Genomic DNA, 17957 nt, shown 5'->3' with positions numbered 1-17957 from the left:
CTCTAAGCTTTCCTTTATCAAACTGAACAAGCCATGCTTTTAAGCTCTGTTTCTGCAGCAAATACAAAGCAGATGCTGAACCATCTCTTTCTAGATATAGCTACCAAAGTTAACGTAAGAGCAGTAGCAAGTTACACAGCTCTTTTTAAGGCTGACAAGCCTAAAGCATGCCTATACTACTTCTGTACTTATATTGATGTTGGTGCTCATGATAGGTAGGACCCATCCATGTTGGCACCACGTCACAGCAGGTCTGAGGATCCTTCATCATTTCTGGCAAAATACACTTTCCATTGATTTGAGAGTACAAACACCTCTTCCCCATATCTCTTCCAGACTGACCTAATCTTACCAAATGTCTCAGATTACTTCAGATGAATCATAGCAGCATGCTGGACAGCATTAATACTCCCCTTCTTAGGACAGAAAGAGCAAACAAATTATAGTATCATATCTGACTCTTGTTACATTACCTGGCCATTCACTTACAGCTACTGGCAATGAAGCCACTTGCTCAAGGGTTTCTCCAGCCCTGCTGTTCTCTACTGATGAGATCATTCTTTGTGCACAAAGCAGACGACTGACCAGTCAATGCCTAACTGTCCGTATTATTTCCTTTACTTTCTATTGCTGCAGAAACTATACTTGTGAATACCAGTGGTGACTTCATCACTTAAAGCCAGGATCCAATTTCAGGAACACAAACTTAATTAGTGTGCCCACATCAGTAACAGGAATATTAAAAAAAGCCAGCATCAAGGCTAGAGACCTTATTCCTGTCCAACCCTTTTTTACACAACCTACCACTGGTTCCTCTATTAGCTTCTCTTGTCCACCCTCACTTCTCATTTGATATTTTCAGATTAATGGGTACTTTTCTAAGAAGGACAACAAAGAATAGCTGCAATAAATAATGAAACATAATTAAGACTTCATTTTTACTTTCAGACTCGTTTTTCTGAATGTGAGCACTAAGTTAGACCTGCCTCAAAAAGATGTTTTTGTAAGTGTCCACCACAGAAAAATCTGAGATCTAAACCAGGTAGGGTTGGGTGAGATGACTTGTGCAAAGACTGAACATACAAGCCAAGGCCCCATAAATGCTCAAGGCAGCATGCCATACTGCTCTCTCAACTGACATTCAATGTCTGAAGTGTCTTTTTTTCTACTTTCTTTTTTTTTCCCAGTTAAACATTCACAAAGCTTTAAAGGACAGTGGTATTTTGCTTTTGTCTTCACAATAAGGACCCTGGTCACTGAGGTCTTCTACTTCTCAGCTCTCTACTTCCAGCTTTCTCCCATGCTTCCTATAGCCATCACAGATCATATGTTGTCTCTACCATACATCAGTAGATATGTTTTGATTTAACATGTCAGCCAGAAGAATAAAGAGTTGCATGTCCACAGTACCCACTCATCAATTTTACAGGCAAACCGAATTAAAAAATAAGTAGATATATTTATGTAAGTATATATGAAAAGCCAAATATAACAAACCATTCAGTCTGAGACTTCAGAAAATTAAATTAAAGAAAAACTAATGACAGTTCACAGCCTAGTCATTAAGTTTCTTAAACTGCATTTTGCCTGTGCCAGAATATTGATGCAGCCTCAGAGACTCACAGGTAGCTCAGCAGGTGCCTGTCTATCATAATTATTATGGCACTTATCAGCACCAGTCAGGGCCAAGGCCTTGCCATATTCAGCACAATACAGCAAAACAAGGTGGCAGAGTATTGCAGAGAGGATTTCAAAATGATTCAAATATTCAAAATATTTGAATATTCAATGATTCAAAATATTTCAAATTGCCAGAATTCGCAGATTTGATGGAATTAGGACTCTATAGTGGATACAGTAATTTGAACAGTGTGTTTTAAGGCTCTTGTAACAAAGGTTGCTAAAAAACCACCCTCTCCTCCCTTTTTACCTACACCTTTGAGCAAATTATCAATATATACACCCAATATTTTAGCCAAAAGAACCATAATGAATAGTTTACATCTGCTAAAGACTATGAACCTGTTTTCCTTGTAATTATTACATTCCCTTGTGTAGTTCATATTTTTACAGCCCATGAATGATGTAAGATGGAGACAGAATTAATGATTCTCATAATTTTGTCATGATTCTTGTGATATTATTTTTTTTCTAAAAGATAGCATTTAACTGAAATTAAAACAAAAAAAAAGCTACAGCTCTAGTTATAAGATTATGAGGAAACAATTGAAAATGCAAAGCCTAGGATCTCAGAAATATGGGAAGCAAACAGCAGAAATCTTCCACGAAGATTCTCCTGCGTGGGTCTTTCATGCAGGCAATGACAAGGAAAAACATTCTTTTTAAAGCAAAATAATTGTAAACCAACAAAATTTGGCAGAAGAACTCAAAGGAGGCGTTGTACCAGAAACTTCTTTTTTTCTGTAAACTAAATATAAAATTGACTCTATCAGCTTGAAATTCTCACTTTCTGTTAAATTTCATAAAATTGTTATAAGCTTTGAGTTGGGAAAGTTCCACAATTTAAGTAAAGTAAAGCAAACTGATTCTGAAAAGAAATCCCTGACTACATGGAGCAAGGGGATAACAACTAAGAAGCTGAGATGTGTTCATGAATCATGGCTTGAGTTTTTCAAAATCAGTAATTAGCAATTAGCAAAACACAATGACCCAACAATTTTTAGTGTTGTGCATTCAAAAAGTAATTTATGTGTAGATATTATCACATGCACATTTGATTTCAAACCACAATTACACGAAGTTTTAATTACTAAATATGAAGATACATTCTAACATATGGCTTATGATTTACCATTTGTAATCCAACCTATAAACAACAGAACAATAAAACTTAATACATTCATTGGTGAAACTTTATTTCCCACATATTTTAATCACTTTCAATTATTCCCCTAGTAATCCATGACACAACAAGGTACAGAAAATGTGTGCCTATGTTGCAGTAACTGGGTAACTGTTTCTGTGTATTTGAGCATGATATTGCAGACTCACCCTATTTTTCTTAACATCCTGCAATCACAGACATGAGAAAATGTAGATCAAAAAGCTGCAAAGATCAATAAAATTTTTACTTCATGTGGCATGTATTTGAAAACTGCAGCCAAGCGTTACTTGTTTGTTTAATGAAGGATTTCCAAAACACAGCCTCATTTTTATGGTGAGAAGAAATTTGGAATGAAGACCAAACTTAGGCCACCAAAGTTCTGTAAATAAAAATGATCCTCCTTTTATAACAATTTCATATGTAATGGTCCTATTTGCTCTCTTTCACTTTGTGTTTCCCAACAAAGTGTATGCTAATCAAGGGACAAGGCAGAGCAGCACTGCTTTTCCTACATTTTCCCAGCAGCTTCAGACAAAGGAGCACCTGGATGGGTAGTGTCTGTGCAAGGTTGAATGCTGGTCTCAGCCTTTTCCTGGGAGAGCAGCAGCTCCTCCCACACAATGGTATGAACATCCATGAACAAGTCTTTGCTTAATATCAACTTCCACCATTTTTTTCTGTGTAATGCCAGAACATCCCATTTTCACCAAGAGCCTTGCACCAGGATGAAGTGGCAAGCTGTGGCTGAGAAGACTGCAAGCCATAATACAGACCTTGCAGCTCTGAACATGGAAAGTTGATTCAGAAGATATTAATTGAAAACACAAATATTTCTGGATAGTTTTGCTTGTTTTCTTTTTCCCTGCAGGCCAAATAAAATTCAGAGGGCTCAGGCAGAAACCTTCACTCCAAATTAAAGCCATATGCTTCACAGTGCTCTCTTGTAAGAGATATTGATGCAGAAGGAGCAGCTGTGCAACAGTTCTCCATAACACCTGCAACCTACAATTTCATGAATCAGTTAACCCAAAAACTTGCAAAGGAAGCGTAGAAGTGGTACAGTTACTGTATGATGTAGCTGCTCTATCAACCTCATCATCACCCTCACATGAATCAGAGAAGAAAGTGAAGTAATTGAAAATGTATTCATCATAGACAGTAATTGCCCGTCAGCTGCTCTGTTTCTTTTTGGAGCACACTGCAACTACTAAGTGCTATATGGATATAAAGTTTAAGTGAAAGGAGATGATAACAAAATAAAACTTTACAAATTAATACTGTGATGAAATAGTTCAGGGTTTGTTTCAATGATATGCCCTTCAGTGTATGAATTATTTAATCTGCTTTCAGTAGAACTCAAATATCAAACTACCTCTGCCTAAACCAGGTGCTAATACCCTTTGATTTTTAGAAAAATATAGAGTTACATTAAAAATACATTTCAGGTCTAGTTTTGCATGACAGATATGTGATGTGTCAATGGATATGCATTATATTCTCCCTCTCAGGCATGCATCTCCTGCAGAGACAGCAGACTACAGAAGCTGATCCTTACTGAGACCATCTTGTCTTTCTACAAAGGTCCTTTTTAACTTCTTACTTACTGGTTGCTTCCTGCGATTGATAAAAATTTTCTCTCAGCTTGTGATAATTTCACAGGCCCTGACCACCCTGACCCTGGAAGCCTCAAGGTTAGAAGTCAAGTCTTGTTCTGAAACATCAGTGTGCATTATATTATAGTAGAACAAAAGTTAAGAAATATCCACCAGTGTGACAAATAGGCGAAATAGGAATGACACCTTGGTCATCTGTTACCCAGGCCACCTCAAGACATTGACTGAAATGTGATGGAAAAACTCTCCAAGCCTCCTTCAAGTCAGTACTCTGTTTAGGAAACACTGAGAAAGGTCTCCAGTTGATTCTTATTCCTCTGCTATGTGTATGTATCTCCAGGTATCTGGTGACCCAAACAATGTGGCTTTACAAAACGTACAGAAATTCTGCCAAATCTTTACTTTGGACTCACAAGTTATACCAGAATAACCTGTCCTGAAACTCAGAGCAGCTGAAATTCACAACTAAGGAATGCCAAGACAGAACAATTGCGGCCTAATGTTCATGACATCTCAAGAGCAACAGGCACATGCAATGCAACACATCTTTTACCCAAAGATGTGGTTACAGAAGGAGTTATTCACCTTCAAGGTCTTTTAAAAATTTAGTTTTGAGACTATTTATTGAGCAGATAATCAAATACCTGTGAAAAATGATCAATTCTCAAATGATCTTCAGATCAGAAAAGAACTGTTTCCCAAGTCTCAAACCTGTACATGTCATACGTATTTTGCACAGAACTCTTCCAGGACCACAGACAAAATGAAAATGGCATTAATTTCAACAACAAAAAAAGGGAGTTAGGAAAATCTCAAGTTCTTAAAATAATACAAGTGGCTATCGTCTGGATTGTTATTGCTTCTTGGAGCAGCATAAGACTAAAACCAACAAACTCATGCATGCTTAACCAACATGCTCATGCATGCTTGTTCTTAACTAACACATTCATCTTATGTTCAGGCAGGAAACACCTTAACCAGCTTTCAGTTAAATTAAACCAATGTGTTGTACATATATGTCTGCTGTTTTCTACATCTATAAAACCAGTTGTAATGTTCTGCAATTTACCTTTCCATGATAAACAGGACCCTTATTTTTTGTAGTTTTCTTCAATAAAACACATCCTGATTACACTACTGTCTTAAAATCCATGTGAGGAGACTGTAGCTACACTGACAGAATGGTATACAAGTTTAACAGGCAGCTTGGTATACCAGATGGGGTCGAGAGATCTGCCTTTAGAGAAAAGAATGAAAGACTGACAAACTAGATGCTCAGCAGTCTCAGCACCAGATGCAGAGCAGCTTTACACTGAGCAAAATTTTTCCTACCTTATATCACTGCAGAACCTAATAAATGGAAAAACAGAAGTCTCTCCAGCAATTCTGCAGACCTTTGTAGAAAAACTACAAAAACTGAATAGAACTGCCAATTTCTCCACATGTTCAGTTTTAATCTATATACAAAAAGCTGCATTTGTTACTGTGACTTCATTTTAAAACTGTTCTTATATATCCTTAGTCTCATATGTCCCCAGGTCTTTCTGCCTCACAGCAGAAACTTGTGCCTTTCAGTATACAGTCTGGACAAGAAGGATGCAGCATGTTCTGTTTCCCCACATTCTTTAAGATGCACACTTGGGACCTTACTGTCTATCTCAAAACCAGAAAAGATGCAGCGACCTTCTGGTTGCAAAGAAATCCTGACTGACCTGTACATGATCACTGGTTCAGTTGTATCTACCTGGCTACTTTCAAGAAGGGGATCACAAGGAATGTAGATAATCTGTGACAGTCTTCAGGAGAGAAGGTAATGGAGAACTTACACTTACCAACTCTACAAAGGCAAGTCCACCATAACTGTGAGCAACAAAAAACACGTTCTCTGCAGCTGACTGGGAAATAAAATGGTCCCAAACATAAATGGCATGTTCTTCAGGAGAGCCATTATCCTGCAGAAAGAAATTACATTTGTGACAATTATCTTTTAAAAAATGGTGATTCTATCTAAAAGCAATGTGTTCCTACATATTAGAATGTTTTGTTAAAACAAAGATCAAATGAATACAGACTAGTATCAAAAAGAGAATAGATTCTTTCGTCTAGATAAAGAAAATTCAAGATTGCAATTTAAACACAGTAAAATTCTTGCTTTTTGGCCTTACTTTAATATCAAAAATTATGCATCCACAGAATTTTGTATAAATACCATGATGACAAATCTCCTAAACCAAGGCATTCGTAGGAACTATGAGCCACAGCTCAGATTTTCATTCTTTTGATAACTCCTTGTCAAATGTTTGTTCATTGAAGGTCTGTTTAAAGTACTTATGCCTTAGATTGGTAAATAAAAACAGTTAGGAACAATATAAATACATTACCATAAAAATATTAGGTTGGTAAAGACCTATAACTTCGGGTTTTACTTTTTTTTTTATGCTATGAGCCACTGGAAACCTGAATTAATATGAAAATTATGGTATTTGCAACTACTCTTTTAAATTTTACTTTTTGTAATTGCAGATTATGAGACATGGTGCAAACAAAACACCTCTTGACTGGTGGCAGCCATTACTTTGGACATTTTGGTAGCTACGGGACCAGGTTTTCTTACTGTTGAACAAAATTTTGTCGAAGCCAGCCAGTTTAAGAGTCACAGAAGGCACTAGAGTGACACAGATTGATTTTAGTTCACTCTCATCAAAACTCACGGTTGTGTACTTGTATCTTAGAGGCTCTTGGAAAGAAATATATCCCTCTAGATTTTCTCTATTTCTTGGGTTGTTCTCAACAACAAATCATAATTACAAATTTGGTCTAATCTCAGGTGACAAGATTAAGATGCTCTGCTAGACACCAGCTCTGTTCCACCAGTATTTCACACACCCAGGATAACAATGCTGGCTCTTTCCAGGCTCTTCAATGCCAGAAAGCTGATCAGTCAATGTCATGTAATATCCTAAAATTTGCATCCCTTTTCCCTTTGCTCTGAGCCAACAACATCATATCCTTAGGTCACTCAGATACAGACAACAAAAAACCTTGTTTCCTTAGGAAAAAGAAAGCACAAATCAGTAAAAGCCACTGGTAATCAGAAGCTGCTAATTACACAGTGTGAATTATTGGAATTTATCAATAATGTTGAGGTGATCTGCATCTCAATTCCATTCTGCAAATCAGTTTTGGGGATTTAAGCTCTTATAAGTGTCTAAAATCAGTGGGAAGAGACACAACTAAATAATAGGGTTGATTTTGGCTTTTATTTCTATTCCCATACCTTGTTTTCGAAGTTAGAGTGAGACTGCAACAAATCTTTTATGGATCCTGACTCAAAGTTTTTAGAATCATGATATACTTTTCTGCTTCAGCAGCAGTGATTATAAGACAGAAAAACCTGAATCTCTTTTACCCCTGGACAGATTCTGCTCTTCATTGACTATAACAGCACATAGTTTTAACTAATTATGTATCACCTATTGTAAACCACAGTGTGAGAAAGGACTTATTTCAAAACAGTTTGATGCTGTTTTGAAATTTGATTGTATAGATAGGTATAGAAAGTAAAGACTCCTCCCTTTGTGAGGAATAAGGGAAATTTTAAAAAAGAAATTACAAAAAGAAAATATGATTGACAAAGCAGTTACGACGATAAACCTGAAGTGCAACCTGAATAGGAGTTTCCTGTGCAAAAGTGATGTACTCTATAATCTGTATGCAAAAACACATAAAACACTGGGAAAGTTTCAGAATTACTAATTTATCTAAAAGATTGATCTAAGTTATATACACAGGAGGTACTTATTTTTCAATAATAATGTTGCCATTGATACTCTCAACAAGCAATTTTTGTATAGGTACGCAATACAGTTTTAACATTCTGAAAAAAAAAGGATCTTTTTTCTGCTTAATATAGCATTTTCAAGTTACTTTGTATTTATTATTCTACACCCTGCTGGCAAAAGCACACATTTTTAGATTCCACAAGGCTAAGACATGAGCAAAAAGCTTCTGAACTCAGCCCAAAAAAGCTTTCACCAATCAAAGCATAACCAGTGGTCTAGTAAACTAAATTAATAACTGCACAGCTTCCCAGTCCAGCACAAAGGCTCAACAGGATTCTATAAAAGCAAAAAGAAATGAGCTAGAATGAGTTAAATATAGATTACAGCTTCCTTTATTACCAGTTAAAAACCCCCGTGAAATGTCATGATAAACTGGGTTGCTGTACACTCTGCTAAACCCTAAACAAGGTAAGAAAAGCACATGTGTAAGAAGGAGTTTGGAGGAGTCCTATGTATTTAGAAGAAAAGCTCTTTCTTCAAAGCATCTGCTTATTTTTCACCCTTGTAGCAAGCCATATTACAAACACCTCAGACCTGGTGCCAGGTCTGTACACAGAACATCCAGGTGCAGAAGAAGCACAGCTGATCTCCTTAGGATTTCAAATTGTGCTGGCTCTGTGAGGTTTAACCCCTACCGCCAGGCTTGGATTAAATTATGAGACTGGATGCTCATGCATCTTCAGCATGAAAGGTGACAGTCTCAGGCAGCTGTTGCTTTCTGTAATTTCACTGCAGCTAAATTGAATGCACTTATATACAACACTGTTAAATTATTTGATAGAGAGAGTCACCTGGTCAGAGTTTACATAATTATCCATGCAAATGTACAGAAACAAATGGACATTAGCCTGGAGAAATCCCACTATGCACCTCAAAGGCACCTCAGGCTGAATGCATTCTTGTTTGTGAAACAGACTGAGATGGGAAGGTGGTGGAAAACTTGAACTTAAATTTTCCTGCTGCTGAAAGCTGGTCACCTGTAAGAGTTAATTGTATGCCAAAATAAGTGGTCTGGTTCTTTGGAGTTGTGGAAGTCATAGCTGTGGGTCTCCACCCCTCTGAAAACCCTTCCTCTTGATCAATACATATAATTAGTCATGAAAGGAAAAAACTATTAAGAACCGTATGATGTGAAAAGACCTGCATGCAATGTTTAACCAATACAAAGTAGCCCAAATAAGGCTATTCCTGGGTCATCCATTGGGCAGAGTGGAGTGAGTGAATTCAGAATTTGGTCTGCCATTTTTTCCAGTCTGGTTAGTGTTAGGAGTCAAAAGGCATATAACATTTTAACGACTGTAGCCATTAGGTATACACAGATAAGCAGTATGCATACTGTGAATACAGTATTACATTCTGTTGCATTCACAAAAACAGGTTTAATTTACCAATACAATATCACAGTCATTAATTGTTAAATACCAGGTTGGAGTGATGCAGCAACTGAAGCCTTATCAACTATGCCAGATTCTAACACCTAGACATTGCAAGGTCTGCAGTTATGATGGACTACCTGAGTCGATAACACATGGAATTGTCTAAATAACATTTGCATATTTGTGTAATTATTTCCTAAGGTTAATTAGCTCCTGCAAAGCAGCTTGCCCTTTGAGACTGCTTACTGTGACAGGTTCACGTATTTTGTGTTTCAGTGCCAAATTTTACCTCTTTTTTTTCTTTTTCTTTTTTTCCCCAGAGTAACCTGTTGACAGAAAGTTACAGATGGAGCAAGATTGGGAGGCCTTGAACCACCACTACCTTTACTGAGGCAGAGCAGCTCAGATTCCCACCTTGAACTTCTAATACATCAAAACTAAAAAAAAAAAGTCACAGAAACTAAAAAACAAAGACTAAGAAATTTAGTTTTCAGATTTGGCAGCCTTCTACTTTAGGGATTTTTTTAAAATCAAGGAGTAGGAATCATTTTTCTGAGACAAGGGAAAAGTGAAATGTACACAAATAGGGAAATACACAGTACAACTGAACAGCTTTTTAAGAATTCATTTGATGGTGGTTTCTCTAATTACCACTTATCACAGCAAACAATTTCTCCTTCTAGCTCGATAAGCTACTGTAAACAAGTATGATTAACATGCGTTAAATATGGGAGAACAGAACTGCACATTGGCTAGAGTTAGAAAGATGCAGAAGACTATCTCCTGTCCCTTAGATCTTTCCCAGCAGTAACACCTTGACAGATGCATATGGTTCGTCCCATTGCCTCAAGGAGCCTCGGGGCAAGCAAACTTCTACAATTCACCCCAACCCTTCTGAAAAATCATTACATTTGAATTCATATAAGTATAAAAATATCCTCTTACAGCAGCACCCTTCATGAGTATTATACAATGCTTATCACCTGTTGCATTTTTCTCACTCTTTTTGCAAATATTTGCCTTACAGGAGACAAAAACCTTTCCACTAGGGAAGAACAAAATGAAATTATATGATGGGTTACTACCAACAGAGCAGCTCCAAGATTTCCGTAGAAGAAAGAGGTCTAAGAGGCTTTTGTCATGGCTCTAAGAGGCTTCTGTCATGGTTCAGGAATGTCACTATCCAATTTAGTGACTCCTCCAGCCAAGACTACTCCAAACCAGACACCGCGCCTCCTACCTCTTTTCTGGTGGGAGACACAAAAGACAGAGGTTATGGGTTGAAATAAGAATAATTTACTGGAAACAGCAATGAGATAAGAAAACAAACAGTAGTAGTAGCAATATTAATAAGAAAAGTATACTAAAAAGAGGGTGATTTACATGCAAAAAAAATGCTCACTGAGCCCAAGCTGACCCAGTGTGACCCCAAATAAATGCATAAAATGGCAGACAGACCCTCCTCACCTCAGCTCCTCTTCCTGACTGCAAGTCATGGCCCCTCCTTTTTGGAAGCAAGAATCCCTAATTTCTGCAGCAACAGTGACAAGAGGTGTTACAGAATAATAACCTAGACATGCCCACATGGCTCCAGACTCTGTTCCCTCACAATTACTGCAAAAAAATTAACTCTGTCCTGGCTGAGAACCAGGATAGCTTTGAGAGCAAGAAAGCTGAAAGAGAAGCAAAAAACCCAGCGTGTGATTTTTCCCCCACACCAAGAACAGCAGCTACGGCATTACAGCCACAGAGGAGGATTAAAGTAAGGAGAGGACATAAACTGAAAACAGGAAAGGAAATGGAAGAAAGCGTTTTGTATTAATATATTTCTGCAGCATGAGTATGTGAAAACAAGACTTGAAAGTGTCTAGCTCAGGACATTTAATCAGATTTTGACTTTAACTGAGAAATTCAGTGTATTAGGAAGCGTCCCATCTACCTGAAAATCTTTTTTACCTTTTCAAATATGGAGTTGAGCGAATTCTTGCACAGTTATTTGGGAAAGGCTCCCTACTCCAATATGAGAGGTGATCCCAGGAGACAGCAGGACTTTTTACTAACAGTAGGAATTGTATTTCTGCTTAACTTACTGACACAGGCAACACTAATCTGTATGCTAGGTAGATGAAGATATGTAAACATGAAGATGGGTTGGCTCTTGCACAACTCTTAAATAACTGGGCTTTTAGGAAGCACAGCAATAGCCATGCCATAGCAGTATCTTCTGTACAGGGGCAATTGTAGCTGTGTGAAACCAGAGAAAAGGATGCTGCAGAAACAAACACCAAGACCATGTCAGCAGCAAAGCAGTTGTGAGTGGGGGAAGTAATAATGGAGGAAAAGTGACAGGGGAGGCAATTTATACCAAGTCTTAAATCTGACAATATGTATCTGCAATTCAGTGAAGCAGGTCATGTAAAAAGCACAGGACAGTAAGGATGATGAAGACTGAGCAGTGAGTCAAACAAGTTATTTTAGTTGCTGTTTAGTTGAGTGAGAAAGAGACAACTTGAGAGAAAATAAGAGAAGAAGAGATGAAATCATAGACAGTTGATGCTCTGGCCTTGAAAGTCTAAATAGAGGACACATTTCTTTCCTCCTTTTATGGTCTCTGTATAGGTTTTATTTGCATACTTTGCCATATTAAAACCACAGAACTCAGCAGGATCTGATCATCTGTGCAGAGTGGTTTCATGGTCACCAATGTCTGGTGTAGCTCTATGGAAACACAGAGCATTGAATCTCCACCGGTTCAACACTAAAATCATGTAAATGAATGAGTGAGGTTATATTATTCAGCATCTGTATTCAGAAATTCCTTACTTATGACCTTAGCAGGGATTAAATCATGAGTCTTTGGATGTAAAAATGCCAGACTCCTACACTTGTAGGAAGAAGGGGTGAAATAAAAAATTATACTATCTTTTTAGGGCACTTTCTGAGGTGGGGGCAAGATACATATTCTGGCAGTAGGCAATAGCCAGTTTTGAGACAGAAAGAGAGACCCGGCATCACAATAGCTAAGTCTGGTCATTTGTGGAGTTGCAGGATACAAATAGCAAGGGTGTTGTTTGGCACATGCCTTCAGAAAGCGATATAATCAAGTGACTTGAGGTTGGGTTTTTTTCGTATTACAAATCTCAGTTTGTTCCCAAATCTATCTGGGTTTTTGTTTCAGTTTCTGCTGCCTATTTTATTTGTGAATTGGGCTGGTGATGGAAGTGTTCCCAATATTGCTTATGAAGCTCCAGTAATGTTGTGTGCACATAATCAGCAGCATAAAGGAAGATCAGAAGTCTAACATATTACAGTTAAATGTCCATGATACTAAGTTAAAGGTAGTCTCACCATCAAAACTACCAACTTAGCAGGAAAGCACACAATCTCAACAGTCCTGCTAAATCAAGAAGTATTCCATGAAACATGCAATATCTGGCTTATCAAACAGCCAAATAAAAGATGTAAGTCAAAAATGCATTTGGTGGACTGATACAAAATATAAATTTCCTCCACCAGTACAGAGAGGATGAAGAGCTGGTTTGAGAGGAAGTGGTGATACCAGCGCTGTGCTATGGTACAACTCCTGAGATTAGGTTTAAAATTACAAGTTTTAGCTAATGCAAGACTGACGTCTAGCCATGCTTTTATGCTTTGTGTTGGGCTCCTCCCCAGGGCTCCTGCTCTCCCCATATCCCTCCACAATTACCACTGAAGATGACTTCAGATCCTGTCCCACTTTCCCCACTTCAAATGCAAGCTGGGCTCTCCCTCCTGAGAGTGGTCAGGAAATAAAATTTAGACTTATGCTATATATATATGTGGCAACAGTACAAGCTTGGATTCTAACATGCTAGGGCAGCAGGTGGGAGTTACTTTTCCCCTTTATACTACAGCTTTATGGCACACAAGAGAAAAAAAAGCAACTACAAGACAGAAAAGCATTTTTCCAGCTAAGACCTCAATCACTACAGTTCCTAACCCAAAACCTAGAGCTACTTCTGGATTAAAAAAACCTAAACTGCTCTCACCTCCTGTATCCAAAGTGCTCCAACCATCTCTGCCTGGTGAGGAACATGCTGGAAATCAAAACACTTTCCACTCTCTCGACCACAGGCCCTACCTCCAAGCCCTCACTTAAAATATTTCAACAGGTATGAAACCTGCTCAACAAAGCCCTGAAGCCACAAAGAGGCACTGTCAGTGCCCACAAGTATTCTTCAGAGAGGTGTCAGTGGTCTCAGCTGCATTATTGTATCACTGATATAATACTGTATTTCCTTTTTTTGCAAATGTGGGCCTCCACAGGAGGCCTTCAGAGTGCCACCATGTCAGAAGCATGTAGATGTTACATGATATATGAGCGTTTTTAGAAGGCTGGTGTTGCAGATGGAATTTCTTAACAGATTTGCATTGGAACTGAGAGTTAAGCAGGGTGAGTTTGGACATAGATCTGTGCAAAAATAAAGCAGCAAACGTTATCTGTGTCCTTCACTCTGCAATGACTGAGCCTCTCTGAATGGCAAATACCTTCTGCTGTTCTGTTCGAATGCTCTCCTTGCTTCTTCAGCTTTTTATTTGGAAATTCAAGTGACTTTGTAACCTGAAAGGGTTTGCTGTTTATAATGTAAATCCCAGATTTCAGGCTAAATTAATTAGGTCTCAAATATTTTTATATGGTCCTGGTTAAAGGATCTGCTTGTCAGCCAGCGTAAGACAATTTTATCAGGCTGTTGTCCAAGTATGGATTTTCACATTATTACTTCTGTTGGAATCTGGCATATCTTGCCACAGATTCACACCCAAAGTGCAGGAAAGGAGACCAAAATCAAGAAAAATCAGGTAAAATCAGTTACTCAGTAGCTCTTAATGATGACCTTCACCAATAAGTTAATTATTTTATTATTAAGAATGTAAATAAACACAAATATGATTTGTCTTTTTAGTCTGGGCACATGAACATTTCTGACTCACTGAGATGAAAAAGTTGCAGGAGAAGAAAATAAATAGGAGGAAGGAGAATAATTGATCAGAGGAGGTTTTACTTAAGAAAAAAATAACTGCTTTCCCTTTTAGGTCTCTGACACACTTCTTGATTTTTGTGTGTTTTTTTCCCTTTTCCACATGATTTGCAAGGTTCCAGGCAAAGGAAGGCTGAATTTAAAGTACCATGTTCTGGTAAACAGCTTTGAAACCCTGCATGGAGAAACTTCTCAGACTGAAGATGTAATAACAGTTGCTCAGATGAGTCCTACACGTACAGTCATACCATGGCTACGGAAAAATACCTGTGCAGTTCACAAGAAAATTCCCACACCGTGATGACATAAGCATCATCTGCCAATGTCTGCAGGTGGACTTACACATTCTAATTTAAGTGAAAACTACAGCCAAAGATATTCCAATTGGTAAAAATACTCAAAGACTGGGGCAGCTGCATTTGACTAATGTTATGGATACCTCTATTTTATATATCTTTTACATCTCCTTGCACTTTTTTCTTTCCAAACTACTACAAGATTCTACCCACAACATATTTCTGCAACAAATCATCAGATTGTATCTTCACAGATATCCCCTTAGCAGCCATGTTTCTGGCAATAAACAGATTAATTGTGAGACCAAATAAATAAAAATGAATACAATACTTTTATAAAAAGAACTATCTTCATAAGACCCAGAGAGATCATGCCAGTCATTTAAATGATTACATGCATTTTTCTCAACACTAAATGCAATTCCCTTGGAAATAAGTGCATCTGAAACATTCAAAAACTCTTAATGGAAGTCATGCAGAAGTGTTATTTTTCTATTTCCTATAGTACTTAAAAGCCTATTTTATTCTCCTGTTCTTTCAATCTGTTTATATGTTGTAATGAGAAACAGACTTTTTTTTTAACCATGCTATTGCAATAAAAATACCATTTTTGCCAAGGAAAATGCAGCTTTCCCCACCACAGGAAACAACGAATCTACACAAACTTCAACACATTTAAGTAAGATAACAACTTAGTATTTTCATTAACAGTTATGGTTTCAGAGCATACCTCAGCTGTAAAGTCTTCGTTACAGAGTTTATATCTTTTCTGTGAATTAAAAGAAATAGAATGGTTTTGTTCTGCCTTCTCCATCCCTATTTATTACTCTCAAGAGCAGTTATTTAAGCGAAAGAAAGATTTAACAGGCTCAAAGCTATTTGATTTGAGACTGCAAAGTGCTCAGTGCTTTAAGTAAACTGATATATTACTTACTTAATGCACATTTACAAAGATTTGCTGAAGTGCCTTAATATGTAGAGAACTATAGTTAATTGTATTTGAAGTAACTGTCATTAGCTTATGAAGTGATTATCTAGACAAACACAATCTGAAATTCAGATTTGAATCTTCTGTTGCTTCTCATTTCAATAAGCTGAAAAGTTGAACATTTAGCTATTTAACCCTGAATTCCATTTCCCCATTTTACTGTGCAGATGTATCTCTGTTAATTTTGTTTCACAATAATGTACCCTAGGAAATGATCTTTCATCCCAATGAGTTGCTACACAACCCCAGAACTTGCCTATCGTACCTCTGTCTTGAACTCTGTGATTCTCTTGTGTTGATTATTTCATTAAAACAGGCTCTTTTCCACACAGATTAGCAAGGCTGTTCGCATTGCAGCAGTGGTGCATCGCTGTCGTCAAAGATCATTAGATATTAGATCAACAGCAATTTTCTTCTGACACATTGCAATTTTTTTTAACAACTCAAAACATCCAATTACATAACAGACAGCTTGGCTGTATTTTAAATTAGCACAGATGTTAAAGCCAGGAAATGTAATTCTCAGGATATCGGAACAAAAGGTTCAAAGTAAAAAAGAATTCTTATATACCATAAGATTATCAGGACTAGACTGTCACACTGTGACCTTCCTGGCGTCTAGCTAATCTGACAATATTTGGCAGAGCATTGTTTCAAATCAATAACTAATTAACAAAGTACAAAAGAAGTTGTACTGTTTTTGAGCCTCCTTGTTAAAAATGGCTTTTGGTTGCACATGGGCAGAAAGGTCACTTTTATGACATCTTCAGGAGTCTTTCAACACCTTGCCACTGTCAGATTAAATTACTTTTAGCAATTAATTGTCATAAATTAAAACAGAAGCACATTTGTTACAGCAGGTTGTCGTAATGACATAATGAACAGTTGTTTTGATATGAATTTTTTCCAACAACCCCTATCATATCTTAATTTCTTTGGTTGACCTAACTGGAAAATTGAGAGCAATCTTGTAACTCAGGCAGCATAGACCAAACATTAGGGGTTTTATTGACATTATAGACTGAACAACAGAAATTATAGACTGAAGAACAGAAATTCCAGAGATAACTGAAAATCCTGAGAATATATATCTTATATAAAATATGTAATCTATGTCTATGCTGCTGTGTGGGATAAGAAAAATAAACCTCCAAAAAATCACATGAATGTCACTTTTGTTACTGTTATAAATTGTCCTTGATGCCATGTTAATCCATTATTAGAAAACACCATTTGTTTGATGTATTTTAAGATAGAGATTAAGTGGATCGAACACCTGCAGCTTCTGTGCATTCAAACCATTACTTAGTTTTAGAGACAGGGATCTTTTTGAGATTTAAGAAAAAAGTTTTCTTTTCTTTTAGTTCCTTTTTTCGAACTCCGCTGTATGCTGATGCACATGTCCATCTTACAGATTAGTCCTCTGACATTTATCATATCAAGTTTGAGTTTGCTAAAAACGATTACATGAAGATGAAAACAGACAACAACCCTAACAAAAATTCCCTGGATAAACAGGAAAAGAGAAACAGGACAGACTCCATCCTGCTTTGGAGAAGAAAGAGATTGTGCAGAAGAACAGATCTGAGCAATTGCAGGATCTGTCCTTACTGGTATCAGCAAGAAGTCTCTGGGTAACTTGTCTGTAGTCCTGGTTGCCTTCTATGAGCTAATTAACCAGATCTTCAGGCTGAGATTCTGGAAAAACTCTGACAGCTCTTATAATGAGCAGCAGAGCACTGTTTAACAATCTATGTTTAAACATATCTTTGTATTTTTGTTCTTAACTTTACTACAGCAAATGTTTCTATACTAACATATTCTACACCTTAAATCTTGTTAAGTAATAAATATGAAAATGAGTGGTAAGAACTCACAGCTGCCAGGTACCAGGCATCTTGGAAATCCTGCATACTGTGATCACGTTCAATGCATCCTAGTACAATGACCAAATACCCAAGCACGGACTTGTTTGGAGG

General features: G+C 37.3%; 1 protein-coding gene across 4 annotated transcripts in view; it reads right to left on the bottom strand.

The window, feature by feature from the left end:
- The window catches only part of ARB2A (ARB2 cotranscriptional regulator A), a 259244-nt gene that overhangs the window by 94940 nt on the left and 146347 nt on the right, over nucleotides 1-17957 (bottom strand). For 3 of the 4 annotated variants that reach the window (XM_063421494.1, XM_063421497.1, XM_063421495.1), the window contains one exon: nucleotides 6291-6410. The exons of the other annotated variant lie outside the window; for it this stretch is intronic. In XM_063421494.1, coding sequence (XP_063277564.1) covers nucleotides 6291-6410 — 120 coding nt within the window. The remainder of the gene's footprint in view (nucleotides 1-6290; nucleotides 6411-17957) is intronic. 4 annotated transcript variants of the gene reach the window in all.

The sequence above is a fragment of the Prinia subflava genome, chromosome Z, assembly GCF_021018805.1.
Source record: "Prinia subflava isolate CZ2003 ecotype Zambia chromosome Z, Cam_Psub_1.2, whole genome shotgun sequence".
NCBI classification, from domain to species: domain Eukaryota; kingdom Metazoa; phylum Chordata; class Aves; order Passeriformes; family Cisticolidae; genus Prinia; species Prinia subflava.
This window is presented reverse-complemented; position numbering and strand designations above follow the sequence as displayed.